Source organism: Apus apus, chromosome 2, assembly GCF_020740795.1.
Source record: "Apus apus isolate bApuApu2 chromosome 2, bApuApu2.pri.cur, whole genome shotgun sequence".
NCBI classification, from domain to species: Eukaryota; Metazoa; Chordata; class Aves; order Apodiformes; family Apodidae; genus Apus; species Apus apus.
In genome coordinates, this window is record NC_067283.1 from 154,122,305 (window position 1) to 154,147,550 (window position 25,246).

General features: G+C 41.2%; 1 protein-coding gene across 7 annotated transcripts in view; it reads right to left on the minus strand.

Moving 5' to 3' along the window:
* The window catches only part of TSNARE1 (t-SNARE domain containing 1), a 514,761-nt gene that overhangs the window by 52,738 nt on the left and 436,777 nt on the right, over window positions 1-25,246 (minus strand). For all 7 annotated transcript variants that reach the window (XM_051612487.1, XM_051612488.1, XM_051612482.1 and 4 more), the window contains one exon: window positions 16,371-16,486. In XM_051612487.1, coding sequence (XP_051468447.1) covers window positions 16,391-16,486 — 96 coding nt within the window. In that variant the 3' untranslated portion in view covers window positions 16,371-16,390. The remainder of the gene's footprint in view (window positions 1-16,370; window positions 16,487-25,246) is intronic.

Consider the following 25,246-nt stretch of genomic DNA (forward strand, 5'->3'; position numbering starts at 1 on the left):
AACAAAAGAATATATAACTCTAATCCAATCTGTAATATTGGCTCTCCAGACTGGTGACTTTAAATATATATTAAACTACTGTAATGTTCCTTGATTATATTAAACAATATACAATATATTAAGAGTTCTAGAAATGAATTTAAATTATTTTACTCATATGATGATGCTATAAATAAAAATCAAAAACCTAAACCAAAAATAAAACTACCCATATTCCTTTTTGATTCCCATGGTACAACTTTTTGTGTGTAAATCAAAACTGTTCAGGGCTCCACAGCACTCACTGAATCACTGACATTTTTGATCACATGTATACACTAAGAGAAATTTCTGTCTACAGAGCAAGGTGAACTTCCAGTGTGCTGGATAATGAGATCAGAGATCATATTACATGATCCTTGTGACCCAAGAAAAGCATATGTAACTGAATATGTGTCTGACTGAAGATTAGTATCTGCTACCATCCAACAAAACTGCCAGTTAAAAGCCATCACTAAGCAGTTCCCAGTAAACACAGTAGAAATTATCTAGGACCAAAGAATAAAATCAGAAACTGATGCTAGCAGTAGATGGCAGAGAAACAAACAAACAAACAAAACAAAACAGAGCCAAAAATGCCTATTAAAATAAATTGTAGACTTATAAAATTAGCCTTAGAATCATAGAATCATAGAACTACTCAGGTTGGAAAAGACCCATGGGATCACTGAGTCCAACCATCATCCCTACTCTACAAAGTTCTCCCCTAAACCCTCTCCACCAACACCACATCCAAATGACCCTTAAACACACCCAGGGATGGTGACTCCACCACCTCCCTGGGCAGCCTGTTCCAGTCTCTAACCACTCTTTCTGTGAAAAAAAATATTCCTAATGTCCAGTCTAAACCTCCCCTGGTGCAGCTTGAAGCCATTCCCTCTTGTTCTGTTGCTAATTACCTGTGAGAAGTGACCAGCACCAACCTCTCTACAATGACCTTTCAGGCAGTTGTAGAGACTGATGAGGTCTCCCCTCAGCCACCTCTTCCTCAAACTAAACATTCTCAGCTCCTTCAAGTGTTCCTCATAAGATGCATTCTCTAGGCCCTTCACCAGCTTCGTTGCCCTCCTCTCTCCTCGCTCCAGCACCTCGAGATCTCTCTTGAATCGAGGTGCCCAGAACTGGACACAACACTCCAGGGGTGGCCTCACCAGTGCTGAGCACAGGGGGACAATTACCTCTCTCCTTCTGCTGGTCACACTATGTCTAATCCAAGCCAGGATGCCATGGACTTTCTTGGCCACCTGGGCACACACTGGCTCATGTTCAGTCACTTGTCAATGAGAACCCCCAGGTCCTTTTCTGCCAGACACTTTCCAGCCACACTTCCCCAAGCCTGGAGCATTGCTGAGGTTGTTGTGGCCCAAGTGCAGGACCTGGCACTTGGCCTTGTTGAAGCCCAGACCATTGACATTAGCCCAACAATCTAATCTATCCAAGTCTCTCTGTAGAGCCTCCCTATCTTCATACAGATCAACACTCCCACCCAGCTCAGTGTCATCCGCAAACTTACTGATGATACACTCCATGTCCTTATCAAGATCATCAATAAGATGTTAAACAGAAACATTCCCAACACTGAGCCCTGAGGACACCACTTGTAACTGGCCCCAGCTGGATTTGGCTCCATCGACCACCACTCTTTGGGTCCAGCTGTCCAGCCAGTGCTTGATCCAACAGATCGTGTGCTCACCCAGGCCATGAGCAGCCAGGTTTTTTATGAGAGTTCCATGGGGAACCGTGTGAAATGTTTTTTGGAGGTCCAGATAGACAATATCCACAGCCTTTCCCTCATCCAATAGCTGGGTCATCAGGTTATAAGCTTTAATGAACTATAGCAGCGACAATTATTTCAATACTAATAAGCTTGGATAGTATATTTGCCATCTACTGGTCATTAGCAAGATATCCTTTGGAATATGCAATTTAATAAAGGATAAGTTGCTACAAATTAAAGGGATTCCAGGAAGTTTTTGTGTCTGTCACCGCACAACAGTATTTGACTGCCAAATGAGAACATTTTCTTGGCCACTAAGTACCTAGATTTTTTCATACAAGCTGAAATGCAGTTTTTATAGCTTCTCTCTTGCATTAAATTTCTCCTCTATAGCTTTTTTAATACTGTGTTCTGGAAAAAATGTAAATAAATATTGGTCATTGGGACCTGCCTTGTAGAGAACATTTAATAAGAATCCTTAATTGCTTGTTGTAAACCTAATACAAATGGTAGTTGTAAAACTAACAACAATTTTATTCAAAATAATCAACAGGAATTCCACTTCATATAGCAAACACCTACAGTGCTAGACATTAAGAAAAACAAACCTTGCAGAAATTGAAATAGAGGAAATTCCACTTTCGCATAAGAAACTCTTTCACAGTGAGGGTAATCAAACACTGGAATAGGTTGCTCAGAGGGTTTGTGGAGTCTCCATGCTCAGTGGTGTCCAAGACCTGACCAGAAACAGCCCTAAGCATCGGCTCTAGATGCTAAGACTCTGCTTCGAGCAGGGGTTTGGACCAGACAAGCTCTGGAGGTCATAGAATCAGAGAATCAGAGAATGGTTTGGACTGGAAGGGACATTAAAGATAATCTGACTAGAGGATGTTGCTCCAAGCCCCATCCATCCTAGCCTTCAACGCTTCCAGGGGTGGGGCTTCCTCAGCCTCCCTGAGCAACCTGTTCCAGTATCTCACCACCCTCACAATCAAGAATTTCTTCCTAATGTCTAAGCTCAACCATTCTGTGATTCTGCAAGGCATATTCCTTTTAGAAGTCTGACTTTTATTTAGGTAGAGAGATACTCAACCGAAGACCAAAGTGTAATGCGAATAGTTATGATCAGAGCCTAAAACTGGGTGGGCTTTCTTTTACCCCCATTTCACAAGTCCCTGCAGAAGGTGTTCAAGCTATTGCTGTGTTGTGGCTCTTCTCTAATCACTCAAGAACTCTCAAACTTTACAACGAAAAAGCAGATGCCTTGAAAATATTCCACAGACGATACGGCTGTTTGTTTTTTTTTTAATCTAAAGATGAGGCAGACAGTCAAATGGGATGAAATTACTGTTGTTTAATGAGTTACTGCTTGTCAGCTGAGAGGTAGCAATGGATGGGATGTTATTCTTAGAGTGTTTTGATGACATGATATCAAAACTAATGCATTTTACTCTGCTCTCTCAGCAGGCTGTCCATGGACAGCTATAGCACTTCAGCTAACGAGATAATTTAATCAACCACAGTAATGTGGAAATTGATATGATCTACCTCCATTCCACCTTGTTCATTGTCTCAGTGACAAGAAACTTTGCCTTCTGAGTTGGGATGATTAGATTGGTTTGAGATACACAGCTGTAAATACAGTGTCTCTTTGTACAAGCCCTCAACACAGTAATTCCTAATGACCTACTTGGGGGAGAAATGAGATGGTTTATGCACTATAGAGCAAAGTCATTCAACACTGGAATGTAAAAAGCCCATTTCAGTGTTAAAATTTGGCTATTAATTGGGAAATTAATAATCTGTCAAAGCTTAAGCAACTTTCTTACCTCACTCAAAGATAAAAAAAGCCATCATTCCAGCAGTTTTTAGGAAACAAAGATAGTTATTTCTGTAATGACTACTAAAGTCAAAAGGCTTCTTTTCCAGATACATCTAAAAACCTTACTTTGAGAGCTAAAACATAATCTGCAAATGAAAGGTTGTGTGAAGCAGATTCCAGCTCCTATTAAAGTCTAATAAAACTACTAAGGATATTTCAGAAAATTCAATGAGTACAGTGGAATTGTAATTCTCTTTTTAAAGACAGTTTGAGAATCTCTCATCAGAGAGTTAAAGGCAATTAAGAGTTTCTTATTTATATATTGAGCAGACTCTATATTATAAAAATGTGGATATTTTTAATACCTACCCAAGGAGGTGGATAGATAATAAAGACATGGCAACCACTACATTATAATTCAGTCAGGTCTGAAGTTAAGTGGAATTTTTAGATTTTTTTAAATTATATTATTTTCATGTTTATGAAGACCTAGGAAGAAGAAGAGGCCACAACAACAGTCTTGAATAAGCCCTCTGCCCTTTGTCAGATTTCTTTTGCAGGTTTAAAAAATACAATCCAGATCATTGCAACTATTTGGAGAAAGTAAATTGATTGCAAAGAAGGATCTAACAAGCTACAGCACATTGTGGGATGAGGCCATGTGCCAGCTAGGTTGACCACCACCAGGACTTTAGTGGACATTGCTGAGGTAAAGCACAGCACTTCAGTGAGTGTATTTTATCACCTGTAACAATTCACCTGTGACACTGAAATGCAAACCAACCTATTGAACATCAAGGTGTTTAGGCTGAAGTTCCCCAAGATGGAACTTAAGTTTTTGGCACCAAAGAGACAGAACAATTGTGACCCCTCTTGTGAAGGTTAATTGTGAGAGGCAGAATTAATACTAAACACACCGTCCCTCTAAATACATGTTTCTTCTTTAAGAGATAGTCATAGATGTGCTGCTCTTCTAAGGGTCTTTGCTGCTGAGCCACCAGTTTCTCTAGCTAAAGTGACAAAATATTTCTTCTCTAACATCCTGTTACCGAAGAAAACCTCCTGTGCTGATTTCTAGGTTTTCTTCCAGAGAATACTGGTCCAAAAAATAGTTTACTTTGACACCCACACCAAGGATAATAGTCGTGTAAAACCTGAAGGCAGCTTGTATCGTAGTAAGAATCATATCCTGTCATTTAGAAAATAGCACTGATGAACTACGTGCTGCTCTGCTCCCAAGAAAACCAATGAGACTCTGTGGTGGGTTGACCTAGGCTGGGTGTCAGGTGCTCATCAAGTCACTCTATCTCTCCAGCCCTTCTCCCTGCCTCTGTCCCCTCAGCAGGACAGGAGGGGGAGAAAATAAAATAGAAAAAAAATACTTGGGTTAGACATTAGGAGGAAAGTCTTTAGTGTGAGGGTGGTGAGACACTGGCACAGGTTGCCCAGAGAAGCTGTGGCTGCCCCATCCCTGGAAGTGTTCAAGGGCAGGATGGATGGGGCTCTGAGCTACCTGATCTAGTGGGAGGTGTCCCTGCCCAGGCAGGGGGGTTGGAACTAAATGATCTTCAAGGTCCCTTTCAGCTCAAACCATTCTATGAAGGTAAAGGCAGCTTAATAAAGCAAAAGCAAAGACCACATGTGGAAGCAAAGGAAAATGAAAGATTTATTTTCTACTTCCCATCAGCATCTGATACAATAGAATCATAGAATGGTTTTGGTTGGAAAAGATCATTAAGATCATCAAGTCCATGAGGCATTGCCACGGCCACCATTAAACCATGTCCCTCAGCACCACATCTCCATGGCTTTTAAATCCCTCCAGGGATGGTGAGTCCACCACTTCCCTGGGAAGCCTGTGGCAGGGCCTGATAGCCCTTTCAGTGAAGAAATTAAACCTAAACCTCTCCTTAGATGCTGTGTGAGTGCTGCAGTAGCCAAAACACTGGTGTGGTATCAACACCTTTCATATTTACCAACACAAAGCACAGCATTATGAGGGCTGCTATGGGAGAAATTAACTCCATCTCAGCCAGACCAATACAGACTTCTGGGCTGTATTAGGAGAATTTTTTTTCACATTTACATCTCAAGAACCCAGACAGGTAGAGTATCTAGGTGTATCCAACCCTGACATCCCCAGAGGTTCTATATCAAACTACTGTATGCATGTCCACAGAAGGGGAAAAACAACATAGAGATTGTGTCTTTGTAACTGATTTGGGAAATAGAACATTGCCAGAAATCCGGTGGCCATGTTGTTCTAAGAGAAAAACAAGTTTGTTAAGATTGGATTTCTAAGTTACTTAGGAAGAAAAGGCAAAGAGCAGTAATTGAATATTAAGAGTAGGGAAAGTGAAGATCTATTTGCCAGCATCAATGACCTCTTTTCCAAAACTTCTCTTTCACCTTCAAAAGCTTTAAAATGTCACAGAACAAGTTGAGTCTGAAATGGTGATAAAACTTTTTTTAAAAATTGTTGTTTTGGGGTTATTTTTAGTCAATACATGCTAGCACAGTTCTAGCCTCTCAGGGTGTCCTGGTCCCCAAACACCAAGGTCTGCAGTCCTTAACCATCTTCCCATAATCCCCAGGTCAAGCAGAATTGCTCTTCAGAGAAGAATAAGCTGGTTTAAGCTTATAAAAAAGAACCACACACCTTCCCAAAATAACTTCACTGAACAGCCACTCACCTCAGAGCCAAGGGGCATCAGAATGAATGATGGAGTCCCTTGGCCTGTTCTTCTCTGATCCTATCCCTCTCACAACACCAAAATCTCACTGTATTTTGGAGGCTTGATGAGACAGATAATTCAAGCATTGCCAAACGAAAATGTCAGCTAACAGTGGTGGAGTGATGTGAGAGCAGTTTATAAATCTGTGTTGCTCTTGTAGAAAGCCAAGTCCTGCCTTCTCCTGGGGACAACTGATTCATGCCTCAGAGAACCCTCCTGAGCCATTAATTGTACTACAAACACCACCTGCTCCCTCTACCAGACCTCACTCTTCCTGAAGAAACGAGACTGTTCACAGGGAAGAGGACACTTGTCTCTCCCTAATTCAAAGATTTTAGACATACACTTAGGGAAATATTTTCCAAGTTGGAACCTATATTTTAGGCACCGAGAGTCATATTTAAGGTGGTTAAAAGAATGACTGGTGCTGGCCACACTTCTAGCTGATACTTTTTTTTTTTTCACCTGGTCTTTCCTTAAGTACCTGTGAATGACTGTGAGGGACCAGCCCTCAGGGCCTACTGTGGGAAGTGGTGTTGACATTATTGTAGAAGAAACAAAAGGACTGCCTGAGGAAAGGACTGCTTGGTGCCTAAGGAAATAACGGCCTGCATATGGCCTACAGTCTGCATATGGAGACAAGGACAGAGATAACAATGATAGAGATAGCAATGGAGGAGCAGAGGGGGTGGAGGCCCACTCCAGCTGCTCAACCATGTCTCCACCACCCTCAGGAAACAATTGCCTAAGCAATAAAAGGAGGAGCTGTGATGGTGGGCTTAGGGACCTTCACTGACACCAGCCCTCCCCCCTTGGCTGGCCTTGTACTGGATCCAGGACTGGTGATTCTCTGCTATCTGTCTCTAACTTTTCTTCTCCTGTTCTCTCTCTGTCTCTCTCTCTCTCATTTTCTTCCTGAAATCATTTAGCAATGCAAGCCCTAACCATGAATTTTCACAGGTCTTGCAGCTTGACCATATCTCTATTACGATTTTAGTGATCAAAATAATCAGCCTTTATGATGGCGCAGCATGAGATAATAATTGAAATATCAGTATTCCTTCTATAGTTTTAATTAAACCTAATATTCAAATACAGACCTTGAGTGTCCTTTCACCTTTATCCTATCAAGGGGTATTGGATGGTGGAGCATTTCCTCAGGCTGTGACATTTTAACTCTCCCTGGAAGAGCCAGGACTTAGACTAAGGTTGGATCCAGCTGCACCAAGGCTCCTCTCTGAGAAGGAATTTAGAAAGCAAAGGGGTCCAATCCGAATCTCCCTGGGTTTCCTTACCCAGGTTATGAAAATGACATGGTACATGAGGCCAAGGAGATCATTGGTCTGAATCTGTATGGCCATTTTGGTGTTGTTTATAACAGTTCAAACTGAACGCACTGAAGATCTCAGTTTCTTAGAGGTGTGTCATCATGGCACAAATTTAAAGGCATTGCAAAACATAAGTCATTCATGTTTGCAGATTGCTTTGGGAAGCTAAGATCAAAGACTTGACATCCATCTGCAGGGGCAACACTGTGCACAGCCACTCAGTGGGAATACTCCATTTTCCCACCCACTGCGAAGAATCAGGCTAGAAACCTGAGATGGAGGGAATAAAGTTGCTGAGTGCTTGAAAGTCCTATTGACTTTGAATTCAAATCAATGAATTCAAGTTACTACTTGTTAGTTGAGATGCAGGAACTGTCTACATGTGCACTCCCAAACTAAGGTAAAGGCAATATAATCCATGCTCCCTTAGCCCTCTTTCACAGTAGAATTAATGACCTGGCATTATGTGATGTTTATAAAGACCAAAGAGCACACAGCTGGGCAACACTCAAGGTCAACCTGAAATGCCTTCAACCACAGTAACATGATCATGAACTATCCCATCAAAACACTCAACTCCTTTAAAGTTTGGAAGAGGTGTGCATAATCTGTGAAAACTCACAGAACCCTTTAGAAATAAATTACATTTTTACAGGTATTTCTGCTTTTCTTTTAAGAAATTTTTGCATAAATAAGACTCTTGTCTCTCAAAATTCATGTTCTACAGGTAGTCATTTCTTTCTACCTGCCTTTACTGGCTGTCAGGGAAATAACTTAGCTAAGAGAAATGCAAACATGGCCATTGGTGTCACAGAAGACTTCAAGAATACAAATGCTAGTTTAATTTAAGAAATTGGGCTAAATCTTAAACCCAAACCCATTATATATTATCCAGTAAAAATTCAGGTCTCACTTTTACTCATTTAATTTTGAAGTACAAAAGTTACTGCAGAATCAGGATGCACCTCAGTTTTCCTGCCAGAGCAAAAACTGAGCAAATATTCCAGGATTAGAGACTAAAATACAAGAGTAGAATTGACAAGAATTGACACCTTAATATAAAGGTAGGAACCTTTACAAAATAATAACAGGAAAAAAAAATAAAATTGCAGAGTTATTGATTCCTGACTGTGTTGCAGAGCAAAAGTGGCAGCAATACTACAGGCAGGGCAGAGGGGGGAAATTATTTTAGAATTTGAATGACAGCTGCCAAAAATATTACTGCCCTTTCAGGGCCTGAGAGACTGAAACAAGCTTGAAAACTGAGCCACTCACATAGTTACTAAGCCATATATAGATTTGTTGTAAAAACAGAGCCACTAAGTAAAGCCAGTCCTGTGATATCAATTTAAAAGGCAAAAACAATAGCATGAATCAAAGCTGTCTATATTTTGCCTTTATCTACAATGCTCATTAGGTGGAATTATTGCTCTGTCCAACTCTGAGTAGGAACTGCCATGCTTTTACAACCTGACATTGCCAGGCAAGAGATGCACTGGGCAAATGTCAGAATTTCTATTGCATGTGTCAGAAGATTGTGCCCAGACTTGTCTCCTGCTGGGAAGGAATGACAAAACTGTAAATGCTGAGTCCCACAAACCCACTTGTCAGTCTTTTCCTCTCTGCCACCTACAGCCCTTATGACTCTGTCAGATATGGGCTCTGATTACATTTGTTGGTGGGTTATTGATGTGCTTTGCCTGGAGAGAACTTCTTGGCTCCACATGGTATTTTATGCCCTACCTGGATGGCTTCTGCTACGTGGGAACAGTGCAGCATTAATGTCATCAGAAGTGGATAAGGCTGACCCGGCCAAATCCCATTTTGCAGAAAGCTGTTCTGATGTCCTGGTTTCAAACTCTTGAGATTTAAAACTCTTGAGATGAAGATACTCTTTCATAGAATCATAGAATCATAGAATCCTAGGGGTTGGAAGGGACCTCGAAAGATCATCTAGTCCAACCCCCCTGCCAGAGCAGGGTCACCTAGAGTACATCACACAGGAAGGCATCCAGGCGGGTTTGGAATGTCTCCAGAGAAGGAGACTCCACAACCTCTCTGGGCAGCCTGTCCCAGGGCTCTGTCACTCTCACAGTAAAAAAAAAAAATTCTGATATTCACCTTAAACCTCCTATAATTTTTTCTGATATTCACCTTAAACCTCTTTACTTCCCTGGCTCAGATTGCATGAAGGGGAATTCCTCTGCTCCTCCAAATACACACAGTGACTACAAGAGCAGGTTTTATGATTCCTGCTGCACTGCAAGGAACCAGAGGTAGAGCACACAGGGACACTGTAGTGCATGAGGTACCAAAAAAATCCCACCACCCCAATGTAAAAAACTTAAGGTCTGAAAGTAAGGAGAAGACAAAAACCAAAGACAGAATGTATAAAATAGTTTCTCTGAACCTCACCCACATGGGTGAGGTTTCAGAAAACATTAAACCCCATCATAAGCCCAAAAATAAATGGAGCGAGGAAACTGTGATTGAGAAGGATGGAAAGTAATCCCAAATTAAACAATATTTTCTGTTTTTCTATAATAAGTAATTCAAATTGAATTCAAAACAAGACAGTTGCCTATTCAGGAAACGTGTACCTGGAGACTGATTATTGCTTTTCCACATGAAATATAGCCCTGTTTTAGAGATGCTGGCCAAGATGGAATTTTACCAGTACATTAAAAATCACATTTTCATTGTAAATAGTGTGGAACTCCTCACTCAGGATATTTCCCATTTTAAAAGTTTATGGTGGGTCAAAATGCAGCTGGTCAAATTCACAAGAAAGCAATGCATTAATTACAGTTAAATATTAATTACTTCCCAGATCAGGAAGCTGTTGAGATTCATGTTGCTGAAGGCTGGGAGAATATTCTGGATCCAGAATGGACCCCATTATTGGATTAAGGTGAAATGACAGTCAAGGTCTGTATTTGAATATTTGATTTAATCAAGACTGTAGAAGGAATACTGATACTTCAATTATTATTTCATGCTCTGCCATCATAAAAGCTGATTATTTTGATCACAAAAGTCATAATAGAGATATGGTCAAGCTGCACGACCTGAGAAAAATTGTGGTTGGGCCTTACATTACTAAATGATTTTAAGAAGGAAAAGAGAGAGAGAGAGAACAGGAGAAGAAAAGTTAGAGAGACAGATAGCAGAGAATCACCAGTCCTGGATCCAGTGTTACTGTGCTGAATGATCACTTGTACACTTGCCTGTTGTTCTTCTCTTCTATAGCTGAGCATCACTGTCAACCACTGCATCAGCTATCAAGAAGGAAACCACTATTTTAATCATCTGGGCTCTCAACTCCTTATTCACTGAGAGGTGCTAAGGCTGGAAAAAAAAACAGTAAGTCCAGAGGATTTAAGGAATCTATATAACATAGTGCACGGACTCATTCCATTAACCTTTGTCTGACTGAAGCCTGTGTTGCAAATGGGCAAGGCATCTTCTGCTGCAATGATTTCTTCCAAGCAAAGGGCACAGAAAAGTCAAGTCATCTTTCATTCTCTCTTTCTTTGGCTAAAGAGATCAAAAAGATTAAGCTGTACTTGAAAAGCATATGTTCCAACTGTCAAATGCTTGTAGCATCTTTCTTAAAGTTTCTCACCTCTTTTTTTTTTTTCTACAAAGAATGCTTAAGACTTACGAATCCAACAGTCTTGATTGTCACTTTGTGTAATTGTGCACTCATCCAAATGAGTCAAAAGAAGGACACAGAAGGTCTGTCTAGGCTGACACAAGACAAAGACATCGTTAGAAGAGGGACTTTTTTTCACATTGCTACTGTGATACTGTGCTTTTAAGATGTTTACTGATGTTGCACCATAAGAGCAAAAAGAGCAGCTGCAGTGTTGCTAAAATATGAGCAACATGACCCAAAAGTTTCTGGGCTATTTTCCTGAGATGTCAGCAAACAAACGTACAGACATGGGTCCCCGGGAGTTTCTCCATATCCTCTGTAGATGCTCTTCTCTCTCACTCTGCCAGACAAAACTGCCCCAAGGGAGCAATGACATACTTATGGCAGGGAGCTCAACAGGCAGAAGTCAGGGCTCAGAGCTCTCCTGAACAGCTGGTCTCTCTGCACACACTGAGCCAGCAGCCAATGATGCCACCACTGCATAAGAAAATCATGGGGAAAAGTGCTTTTTCCTTTTCAAGAGTCATAAAGTGGTCTTTCCTACGGAAAGAATGAGCTTGGCTGCTAAGATTGTGTCTGATTTGGGATGGGAATAAAAACATGATTTTTTTGTCCTTTTGAGAAGAACGGTTGATGCAGTAACATTATGGCAAAAGCAAAGCCAGAAACTAACAAACAAGCACAATAATTTATATTTTAATGATCATAACCATCATTTGTGATTACAGACACTAATGGTGTCATCCACAGAACTCACGGTATTTGATGCCTTCAGATTCCTCATTGTGGCTGCACTCATGAAAGCTGAAGAAGCATACCCTGACTATCATGCAAATGGAATTCAAACCACTTGGATGAGGTGGCTGGTGATGTTTCTTTTGGCTCCTTAATTATCCAGCACAGAGCAAACTCTTTGATGACACGTTAAACAGAACTTCTGGACAGTCGTTACAAACCTTGGGATTTATTTTTTTGTTTTCAGTTATGTGTCCTGTGCCAATCAGAATACTTTGTAACTAGTTCCCTAGTTTGTTTTCTTCCCTTTATTTTCTCTGCCCATGTAGAGTGCTTGTATGTTAAAACCCAGCTGTTCCCTATCTCTCTTAAGTATGGGAGACAGTTTTATGTGAGTTTCTTGAAGAAGCTGAATCTTTAAATCCATTGAAATTTTCAAATCCATTTGCATTGCAATTCAGAATAGTGAAAAAATAATGTTCACTACAGACATAGAGATTCTGAAAATGGCCTGGTTTGGAATTCTTTAAAATATAAATGTGAAATCTGTTCCATATAATCTGGGGTCAACCTAGATTAAGAACAGTTCATATTAATCAGAAATCATACTTGTTCCAATATGCAGGAACTTGTTCAATGCAGGTTTTGCCTCCATTTGTACTGCTGGAGAGTAACTCATGTTTTAGAAGCTTGATAATTAGTTTCACAACTGATATCAAAAGTAGGGCACTATATTTTTCCTAGGGCTTTCATTAGTATCTCTATGTTCACTTCCCTCTAGACATGCATCTCTTAAGAGAAGATTAACTCTAGTTTTCCAATGGAGTTTTATTGTAAGAATATTTTGGTTCTCTGACTTCCTCTGCTTAATTGATTTTGATTAAAATGTGTCTAGATTTAGACAACTGTTGATAAGATTTGTGATTTCTGGTAGATAGGAATATTTAATTATACATAAAAGAAATTGTATAACTTTATAGATTTACCATGGTGGATCACATTTTCAAACCAGACTAATCCAGAGTAAAACCCGAGTAATGCAACTAAACTTATTAGAGTTGCTCTAGATTTAAATCAGTAGGACAGATCACTGTCTGCACTTGCAAGTAGTGTCTCTTATGTAAAAGATGGATAAAAATGTATGTAGAATTTATATATATATCTGCCATAAGAACATACCTATTTGATCAATCCATCTCACTGATATTGTCCTCACTTCAGTGCTGGCCAAACACTTCAGTAAGCAATTAAAAATATATATATATTTACAGCTATGTCTCCTGGCAATAATATAGGGCTCATGATAATGCTCATCCAAACCCAGTGAGATGTACTTCACACCCTTCAACAGATTTTTCTTTCAGGGATTTGCCCGATTCCTTCTTGTACTCAAGTGTTGGCATCCACAATGTCATGCCAGGAGTTCCAAAGCTTTCCTTCTGTGATTATTTTGAACCAACCCCTGCTATTTTCAGTTGAGAGCACAATGTAGAAAGAAGGCACATTAGAGGGCAATGACTTCACCCTCAGGTGGAAGGGTAGCATTGTTAAGTAATATTAAACTCCTGTAAAATAGAACCATAAACAAAATCTATCAATCCTCTGTGCTTTCTCTAGGGTAGTTCCAGAAGACAGTTCAGGCTAAGAAATCTTTGCTTAAGTTATTGTAAAAGGTCCCAGTGAAGCTCAGTATAATGAAGTATCTACCAAGTTCAGCAGTGGTATCACACATGCTTTATGCAAGTCTCTCTGGGATATGAGACATTTCTAACACAAAAGTTGCCCCCCTCCTTCTTTGCTTTTCCCTCGAGGCTCCTACTTGCTGTAGGAAAAGTCCCCTTGATACACATGACTTCTGACTTCAGCAGTAAACCCTGCCGTGGCAGCAGGCACACAGACCTGGGATGCTGGAGTCCTTTGGGTGATAGAAAATCTGTAATTATGATAATCTGTCTTTCAGCGATGGCTTCTAAAGAAGCAGATGCCCAGAAATGTTTTGTATAGAGTCATAGAATCATAGAATCATTAAGGTTGGAAGGACCCTCAAAGACCATCAAGTTCCACCCCCCTCTGCCATGAACAGGGAACCCACCACTAGACCAGGTTGCACAAAACCTCATCCAACCTGCCCTTAAAAACCTCCAGGGATGGGGCATCAACAGCCTCCCTAGGCAACCCATTCCAGTTCCTCACCACCCTTAGGGTGAAGAATTTCTTCTTAATATCTAACCTAGATCTTCCCTCTCTCACTTTAAAACCATTATCCCCTGTCCTATCACTGTCTTCTCTGATGAAAAGCCCCTCCCCAGCTTTCCTGGAGCCTCTTTCAAGTACTGGAAGGTGCTCTAAGGTCTCCTTGGAGCCTTCTCTTCTCTAGGCTGAACACCCCAACTCTCCCAGCCTGTTTCCATAGCAGAGCTGCTCCAGGCCTTTGATATCTTGGTGGCCCTTCTCTGGACCCTCTCCAACAGATCTATATCTTTCTTGGTCTGAGGGCCCCAGAGCTGTACACAGTGTTCCAGGTGGGGTCTGACCAGAGCAGAGCAGAGGGGCAGAATCCCCTCCCTGGCCCTGCTGGCCACACTTCTTTGGATGCAGCCCAGGACACAACTGGCTCTCTGGGCTCCAGCACACACTGGCAGCTCATGTCAAGCTTCTCACCAACTACCACCCCCAAGTCCTTCTCCTCAGAACTGCTCTCCAGCCATTCTTCCCCCAGCCTGGATTTGTGCCTGGGATTGTGCTGACCCAGGTGCAGGACCCTGCACTTGGCCTTGTTGAACTTCATGAGGTTGGCACAGGCCAACCTCTCCAGCCTGTCAGGGTCCCTCTGGATGGTGTCCCTTCCATCTTGGGTCTCAACCACACCACACAGCTTGGTATCATCAGCAAACTTGCTGAGGATACACTCAATCCCACTGTCCATGTCTCCAACAAAGATGTTAAACAGCACTGGTCCCAATACTGACCCCTGAGGGACACCACTCATCACCTGCCTCCATTTGGACATTGAGCCATCAACCACAACTCTCTGGGTGGGGCCATCCAGCCAATCTCTCATCCACCGAGTGATCCCTCTGTCAAATCCATGCCTTGTCAGTTTGGAGACCAGGATGTCATGTGGGACAGTGTCAAAGGCCTTGCACAAATCCAGGTAGGTGACGTCAGTTGCTCTGCCACCATCCACTATCTCTGTAGCCTTGTTGTAGAAGGCCACCAGATTGGTCAGGCATGACTTGCCCTTAGTGAAGCCATGTTGGCTGTCATCAATCACTTCCTTATTTTCCATGTGCCTTAGCAGACTTTCCAGGAGGATCTGCTCCATGACCTTGCCAGGCACAGAGGTGAGACTGACTGGCCTGGAGTTCCCTGGGTCTTCCTTCCTCTGCTTTTTAAAAACAGGGGCTATGTTCCCTTTTTTCCAATCAGGAGGAACCTCACCAGACTACCATGACCTCTCAAATATGATGGACAGAGGCTTAGCAGTTCCATCCAACAGCTCCCTCAGGACCTGTGGGTGAATCCCATCAGGTCCCATAGATTTATGCACCTTCAGGTTCTTTAGATGGTCACGAACCTGCTCTGCACCTACGGTGGGGGGTAATTCACTCTCCCAGTCCCTGCTTTCACCTGTATCAGACAGAGATTATCAGAAATAACTTATCAATAATTCTCCTAGGGTAATGAGACAAAAAAAAGGGAAAATGAAATAATTTCTGTGTCTTATTTTTTACAGATAAAGCACATTCACTACATAGAATACACACAACAACTTAAATCTTCTCTAGTAGAATGATGTTGTTTTGATGTCTCACCTATAGTAAGGTTAGAGCCCAGTCTCCCTACTACAGACTAATATTCCTTTTGTGGGTTGATCCACATCAAAAACCACCAGAAATCCATGCTATAATCTCCAGTTGTCTCCCTGCTCCTCAGGAGTACTTGGCTCCAGGGTCTCTGGAACATCTCAGCATATCTGTGGAATGTTGCATTGCCTCTGATCCTCAAATCTGGGTTTGTTATACTGAGTTGGCATCTCTAACTCATATGGATTTAGGATTTATTAATCAGCATTGCTATCAGATCCATATAAATTCAAACACAACACAAACAGCAGAGAAAAGGATAATAAGATGTTTTGTTTGAATACCACCTTGGCTTTAGGGTTCCACTGAGGATGCTATTTCCTAGCCCAAATACCCTTTAAAGGAAATGATTTGAAGGCCAAACTTCAATATGAAATCAAAGGTATTTTCTTCTTACCAATATCAACATCCTAAACTGTTTCCCAGCCATCTTGCTGAGTGTGATAAAAGACTCAGTTAAAGGCTTTTACCTGTGGAAACTGGAACCAGGTCAGCGCTTGACAGAGACCGCGATGATGATGACGATGAACAGCAGAACAGCCAATGCAATGGAGAGAAGGCAGCACTTCTTCTTCCTGGCTCGCAGCTAAAAGAGAAGAAAGGCAAAAGAAATGAATGGGAAGACAGAGAGTAAACCTGTAAAGAATTTTTGTGTTTTTTTTTTACCATGGGTAGGACTGGGAATGTTTCGTTTGAGGAAGAGGAGGCTGAGGGGAGACCTCATCAGTCTCTACAACCGCCTGAAAGGTCATTGCAGAGAGGTTGGTGCTGGTCACTTCTCACAGGTAATTAGTGACAGAACAAGAAGGAATGGCTTCAAGCTGCAACAGGGCAGGTTTAGACTGGACATTAGGAAAATTTTTTCACAGAAAGAGTGGTTAGAGACTGGAACAGGCTGCCCAGGGAGGTGGTGGAGTCACCATCCCTGGGTGTGTTGAAGGGTTGTTTGGATGTGGTGTTGGTGGAGATGGTTTAAAGGAGAACTTTGTAGAGTAGGGATGATGGTTGGACTCGGTGATCCCAAGGGTCTTTTACAACCTGAATGGTTCTATGATTCTATGACTATTTGAAACAAGTCAATACAACATGGAAAATTTGTCTCTTTTTTCAGACCCACTCATCCTTCTGGACAATCCAGATTCTTCCTTTTCAGTGAAAATTCTTCTTAAATACAATCACTTCTCTGCAGTGCTTTCTTCCTACGTAAATCATTGTTTGTGTCACACTGAATTTCCATATTCTGCTCTGAGGACTGGACCTGGGTAAGGCTGCTCAGTTGGGTTTTGGTCTGGGAGTGTCAAATCAGCTTTCAGGCTACCAGAGGACTGTCTCCTGCAAGATAAAGACATTTCTCTGAACTCTGCTGTGCAATGAAATGTAGCCAAGCAATAATGCAGGCTTTTTACAGGGTAGGCAAATATAAGTCCAGCATTAAGCACCCTAATTTCATTCAAATTAAGGTATGGCAAGATAAATTCTACAGGCTTTTAATTCTGATGTCTGTTTCTACTTAAACCCATCAGCCTTCCCAATGACCTCCATTGCCATAATGTTGTTTGTTCCCAGTTGAAATCTTCTCCAGAGAGTTCCATTCCTCTTCCTCCCTTTGGATGGCTTAGACAAAGGGTGTTTCTATGATCCCACAGTGCCAGTAATCCTCTTATCAACACATTAATACAGTCACTTCCAGTGAGACATAGAGTCAATTCATTTTTCTTGAGAACAGATCAACCTGTCCTCCAGCCACCAGACTTAATAACACCATCTTGACTTGATAAACCAGTTGCTTTGGTTCTACAGATGTTTTGGCTTCTTACATTGCAGGTGACAGGAGACTCATCTCTTCCATTGGTGCTCCAAAGCTTAGTTCCCTTGCAATCCTCCCAGGCCCCATCTGTTCCACTGTGCAGAGCTGAATAAGCACTTCCAGCACAGAACGGTGATGCATGACTTGTCTTCTCCTCCAGAATCAATCACCAAACAAACTGGTGTTTTTTATTAAATTGTGGATTTCCAGATGTTTATTTTTTAACAAATTAAAATGCTGTGTGGTCCTACCTCCATAGCAGATAATCAGTGATTCGTCTTGACTCTCCATTTACTTTTCAATTACTCACACAGAAATGTTTTCCTTGGGTTTTGGGAAAAAAAAAAACAACAACCAACCAACCAAAAAAAGGTGCTTTAAATATATCCTTCCATGTGCATGGATTAAGAAGGATCTTTTTGTCAGGTATGCTTACACGTGTGTATGGGGACATTATTCTCCCCCTCCCCAAACCCTACTTGGGGCCCCCATTTTCTCATACTTTTCAGTTTATTTTGATTCTTGGGGAAGAATGAAGGTGCACAAGGATTGTAACAATTTTTTTCGCCCACAAAGTGATGTTTCTTCATAGTGGCTCTTCACTTTCAACCTTCATTTCTAGAGGGGAAGCTAAAATGCATTCTGGAAGCTGAGTGCATGAGTCAACAGGCCTGCTACAGTGTCCTCTCTTCTTTTCACCATGATTAATTCCAAGCCAAAGCAGGAAACCTCTGCTTAAAAAACCTGTCTTAAGACATCTAGATCTCCTTGTACACTTCCAAAACGCCAGAGCCTTTGTTTGGTCAGCAGAGGATGCTAATGGGTCATTTAGCTTCAAGCAGCATTCTCTTATATTCCTAATGAAAGTTTCTAAGGCTGTACATTTAGTGCTTCAAATGGCTTTTCCATCAGTCTCTTTGCAGTGAGATTCCCTTGTCTTGTTCTTTCTAGCATTGCAAAGTCCTATTCACTCTTATTTTGCACTTTATGTGGTCTCCTCACCCCCTCCATTCTTTTCTTGTTTTTAAGCAATGTAATGCAAACATAAAACTCCCCAATAAACAGATAAACAGACTAGTCAGAGGGTAGGAGAGATGCAGCCAAGCTTGTATTCTGGTATTTTGTTCACATTTTATGACCTTATCCTGGCTGGTAAGTCAGGATAATGATTCCTGCCCTGTTCACAACATCTTGGTGGATTTAGTATGGCTGTCCTTCACAGCCATAGAATCTGTTTCAGGATTCTTCTGTTCATTCCTAGTTCTTTCTTTACTTTATATTCCTGTAAGGAAAATGTTCAGTTCTTCTTGTCCCTTTAGTCTCCAGTCATAAATCTGTAGCGGCTGGAGGAGCAGCAGAAATACATCTTCTAAGCCCTGCCTGATCATACAACCTTTCCCACACACACTGAGGAAGAGTGGCTGTATATACCAGCTTTGTTTTGTCACTTAGGTGGAAAAATACTGAGCAATATGAGCAAAAGGCAGCAGTTCCCCTCAAGGTACAGCTGCACACACTGCTTCAGGAAGGACCATGCAACCATCACTTCTCATATGTCCCTTCAGACACTGACGCAGGTGGTCCAGGAAGGTTGAGGCTGAAGAGAAGGCTCCAGAGAGACCTTAGAGCACTTTCCAATGCCTGAAAAAGCTCCAGGAAAGCTGGGGAGGGACTTTGGACAAGGGCAGGGAGGGATGGGACAAGGGGAAAGGGATTTAGGCTGGAAGAAGGGAGACTGAGACGAGATATGAGGGAGACATTCTTTCCTGTGAGGTGGCTGCCTCCTGTGAGGCAACTGGCACAGGTTGCCCAGGGAAGCTGTGGCTGCCCCATCCCTGGAAGTGTTGGGGCTTGGAGCAACGTGGTCTAGTGGAAGCTGTCTCTGCCCATGGCAGGGGACTCAGAACAGTGTGATGTTTAAGGTTCCTTCCAACTCAAACCATTGTGTGATTCTATCCTAAATCAATGCAAGAAACAAAATTTCAGGCTGAATTTGGGAACAGTTTAAAGCTACCAGAAAGTATTATTTTCTGCTAGAACATGTACAAGACATAATTATAAGCAGTACTATCTGTTTTAATTTTAATTATATTAGCTTATTCTGAACATGGAGCTGTTGCACTGCTCTGATTTTATAGCTCTGCCCCAACCTGTTGTAAGCCCATTTCCCATAACACATAGAATTTGTTGATTAAATTGAAGCTCATCTATTTTCCTTGTACACATTTTCCCAAGATGAAAAGAACACAGTGTGGGACAAAAAACCCTAATCCTGTAGTAAGACATAATGGCTTTTTACAGTTATTTTTGCTAGGCTCTCAGAGATTTTTAGTAAAACGGTACATGGAAAGATATATTTTAATCCTGACAGAAGCTCTTTAAAGGCACATGTGAAATAGGAGTGAAAAGCAGGGAAGGAATGAACAAGGCTATTTAGGGACACAGCTGAGAATCCCTTTATATTGACAGGCAAACTGAACGTGACTGAGCCTGGATGAAGCTTTTCCCTCATTGTTTCATAGAAAAAAAAAGCTGTAAATCATATCTTACAGCCTAGCAGATATTTACTTCTTGGGGGTGAAATGTTGAGAGACATTTTAATTATGTCACAAGAGATAGTTAAGTAATTCAAAACTATTAAAGCCCATTACGGCCCCAGGCTCAGAAATGCAACTTTCATCTTGGAAGTTGCTAAATAAATGCAAATACAAGGAGGAAAGAAATGTTTTCTTGCTAAAAGCTACCTGGGACAAAGCACAAATAATAGGAGAGGTCAGAGGAAACTGTTGTGGGGTTTTTTTCTGTATTTATTTCAAATAGAAAAAAAAAAAAAAAGAGTCAAACCAGTAAGTATTTAACTGGAAAACAAGCACCATGTTTCTCTACCCTCTGTGGATTGGTTACACTGCATACTGAAAGGCAGGGAGACTGAGATTTCACAAGTGGCTCTGCTAAAGAGGCAAAAAGCCCTAGAAAGAGGCATTTAAGTTCAGGCAGGGATCTGGTCTAGAACTATTGTTCTATTCTGGGAACCTCAGGGCATATGACACTGCTTCAGAGCAGTGACACACCCTGTGACTCCATGGTCCTGGCATTTTCTATGACTCCTGCAGGACAAAATCATTGGGCAGGTTACTATCATTGGCTAAACTAATCTCCCCAATATCCCACCTTCATGTTCCACCTCTTTTTGTTCTTAGCCTTTGGACTAGGATAAGGACGATGACAGCAGAGAAAGAGCATCCCCCAAGATGGTTCACCCAAAACCATGTGTTGTTGTCCCTGTCCAATGCCAAATAATTTAAACATTTGTCATACCCTGTGCTTTCACTTAGGTTGTATGGCCAAAAACCTGTCACCTAGGGAAAGAGGACCATTTTTCAGTCATCATTTCTTAGGTTATTGTGGTAAACAAGCAAATATTTACACTGTACTCAATACCAAAAGGCTCAGTAAGACTACCTTTTTTAACTGACAGACTTGCGTATGTGTATTTTAAATAAAATTTTAAAATAATGAACACATAATGAAGCATTTTCCAACAGAGCCAGAATTTCAGAACTTCTGAAAGTACAATTCCACCACTTCAGCAAAGAAATAATTGAAGATTTATCTGCTGGGGTGAACTATTTCCTGCTAACCCATCCAGCAAATAAAACCCAAAAATGATTGAATTCAGAAACCAGACAATAACAGCTTCCAGTTATCAGGTCAGGTCCTTTTAAAGGCCTCTGCTGGGCGATGAAAACCCACCTTGATTAATTTTCAAGTACTGTTTCCTTCACTGTAAGATTAACAAATCTGTTTGACATAAAATGGTACACTTTATATGCAAATCTCTGTAGAGAGAGTTCTGTGACATTAAAGAGGTTCACACAATTTTGTTCACCCTGTCCTCAGAGGTCATTTGGAATTGCATGAAAGCATTTGTCTGTGCCCTTAATATGCATTTTGAAAGCTAATTTGAGGTCTGCTGGATTGAGAGCCCAGGTCCTTAATTACGTTTTGAAGTGTTTGTACAGAGATGATATTATGAATCTGGAACTACTGTCATTCCAATATACATCAGCAGAAACTCTGCTGAAGGCTGTAGAGATCTCATGGGGGAAAAGAGGAAATATTGGAGTAACAGTAGAAAATCAGGCCTTGTAGACGTGTGCTTACCTCCAAGCATGATGGAAATATACAGAGAGAAGAAATCCCCTTACACTTTCACTAGTGTTTTAATCATTATTTTTGTTGTATATTCCATCTACATTGATAAGATCCCTTGCCTAAGTCATACACAATCATCTCTGATAAGAGAGTAAACACACTGTGTTATTGCAGTGGGAGTGAGGAATATGACCTTTAACGTGTGTACAAATTAAAATGCACTGACCAAATTTGGTGACCTTTATGGTAAAGCTTCCTTATAGAGTAACAATGAATTTGCTATTAAATATCACTGCTTCTGCAGATGGGCTAGAAAAGGCCAGTGATATTATTAAGTACTTTTGGTGTTTTTAAATGAGAACGAAGCAGAAAAGTTGCATATAAGTAAATCCCACAAGAGAGCAACTGGAAAAGACCAGCCCACTCCAGCAAGTGAGTATCACTCTGCTTTGACACCTTGTTTTTGTGCCTTTACTTCCACATCATTTGGGCTGATTTCAAACTCTCCCTTATGACACTGTGTCTATGAATTTGCCACTTCACACCAATTCTTCCCACAAGTCTCTTCATGATTCCTTTCTTACTCATTTATCTTCTTTCCATACACCCCAGGTGAATCCAGCTGCCATCCATAGGTAAGGTTCCTCAGCATAGCCTATTGCAAGACAGCACTTTCTGCCTCATAGCTATTTAGCCTCTGCTAACCATTTGGGATTACATTTTTTCCATGCCTGTAATTGACCTCAAGCTGTTTGATTTAAATAAAAATATTGCAGCCAAAAGGAAGAAAAAAATCTATTGAAAAATGTCCAAGTGTCTCACCCTGAAGAAGATAATGCAAATATCCCTGGAAGTGTTTAAGGACAGGTTGGATGGGGCTTGGAGTAACATGGTCTAGTGGGAGGTGTCCCTGTCCATGGCAGGGGATTTGGAATTGTGTGATATTTAAGGTCCCTTCCAACCCAACCCAGTCTCTGCTTCTGTGATATTTTTTCCAGGGCCTGCACACTTGGTGAAAGATGAGGAATAAGAAGGAAGGAGTTTGTCCCATCTTTGAGGGGGCACTTTGTAGTGTTTCTAGGACCTTTGGCTCAGCTTGGGAAAGTTATGACTGTTTTCAAACCCTCTTTTATGTCCACTCATGGCTAGTTCAAAATCTGAGGTAATTTTCACCATCTGCCAGTGCCTCCTATCAGGATGAGGACTGCAGCACAGTATTTTCTGTGTGGGCTTGTCTAAAAACAGACAGGGGCTGACGTTAAGCCTATACACACAGATTTAATTGCTGCATTTTCTAACTTCTGAATGCTTGAATTAGCAATCTTAATATTCCCTTAATATACTTGAGGTTTTTTAATGGCTGAGACATCATTTGTAATAACACATTCCAATGGCTTATATTTCTATCATGTCTTTCAAGGCAGCAGGCCTCCAATGTGATTTACAAATTCACCATAAAGAGGATTATTTTTTTTTCCCCCAGCACTGGAATGAAGCTACCCACCTCTGACAGCTGTTAAAATTCTACATAGCAAATCTACCCAGCAGTTTTAAAGCCAGTAATGACTGTTTTGTGTACCTTAAACACCAGAGCCTGCATGTTCCCAAAACAGATTTTGCCCAAAGTAGCAAAGCAAAAACCCTTATACTTTTGCAGAAACCACCTTGAGATGCTGAACAGCCCCACACAGGCAGACTCACAGAGACTTGGACTCTCCCAGCAATTCAAACCCAGAAACACTGTTGGACAGGAGCAGAGCAGAGAGAGAACAATTCAACAACATTAAAGCAGTGTGGTGCTCGGAGAAAGCCTTCTTGCTGAGCAGCATTTATTAGTTAGATATTATTGCACGAGTAGGACTACTTGGCTGGATTGGCAATTCCAGTCGTTGAGTGACTGTGCTGCTGATCTCAACCCTTTGAGCCCAGCAGTTCCACCAGCTTTCAACCCACCTCACTTATCCAGTCTGAGCATCATCAATTTATTTTTATTTTATGAGGGAGCTACAGGACTCAGTGCAAAATGCATTAATTGCAGAACTAACCAAGGAAAGTCTTTGCTTATTCTCCGTCCTGAAAAACACTTGGGCTCCCCGAGTTGGCTCCTTACACCAATGACAACTAGACTGAACTTTGCACAAGATTATATGGACCAGAGCCAAAGAAACTGGATGGTCTGGCTCAAGTCCATTGGTGTTAATGGAATTACTCCAATGTTCCCTTATGAGATTCTGGTCCAAAGTTAATAATTTCTGTTTAGTAATAGGTGTATAGCGATATGTAATATTTTTATTTGAAAATACTAACAAAAATTAAACAGAGGTGGAGCCCCAGTCATGGAGGATCTTCAGACCATCCTCAAACAAATTCAGATGTCAGATAAACAAAACAAAGGCACCTGGGAGAGGGGTACAGGAAAAAAAAAAGTGGAACAATTGTTTACACGTGGGACTGAAAGAAAGGATTTCCTGTTCTCAAAGCACAGTGGTCTCAAACTAAGAGTTGTTTTCAAATCTCGGCAGTAATTAAAACAAATGACTCTCAGCATAAGTCTTCAGGCACTAAAGAACTGAAGGTTTAAGCTGCTCTGATTTTACCTCCAGAAGGCAGCTGTACACATCAGAACACAACAGTAAATGATTCACAGAAAAGCTCCTCCCAGCCCTAAGAACAGTAAGTTAAACCAATGTTTGCAATAGGTTCCAGGAAATAATGTGCCATCAACACCTCAGAAAGTCTGTGTTAGGAGCTAAGGAACCTCCTAAATGGAAATGCCACAGAACCATCATAGGCATTATTCTGTGTTTCTATTTTCATTAGACCAATTGATACAACTGAAAAACAAACCACCCAAAGAGCAGGACAGATTTCTGCTACTTGCCTCAAAGTTTGTCTGTTTTGTTGTTTGTTGTTGGTTTGTTTTTCTTTACTCTGTTGATTAATTTAATACAGGACATTACTTCATTACTTCTTACAAACTCTGCCCACCACCATCTCTAGGCCATCATAAACTTGACTCCTATTCTAGGATTCTTTCTACCGCTGCTAAAACACTGCCACAATCAGCATGGCAAGCAGTGGTTTACAGACAGAAACTATCCCGCATCACTTCGTAGTGCTGTAGAACAGAGGTGACTTCTGCTGCACTGAACTTTAAACAGATCTCTCAACATGGTAAATAGGGCTTTTCTGGGGCTGAATTCCAAAGAGTTTAGAGAACAATAAGATTAAGAGAATGCCCCTTAAACAAGAAGCCCCTAGAGAACCACCAGGTTTTGCAGCCAAGTATATTATTCAAGCTCAAGACTGATTTTCCTCCCAGACTTGCTGTTTTCCACCAGTTTACAAGCATTTACTGTATCAATGTTGCTCCTTTGCACTGTG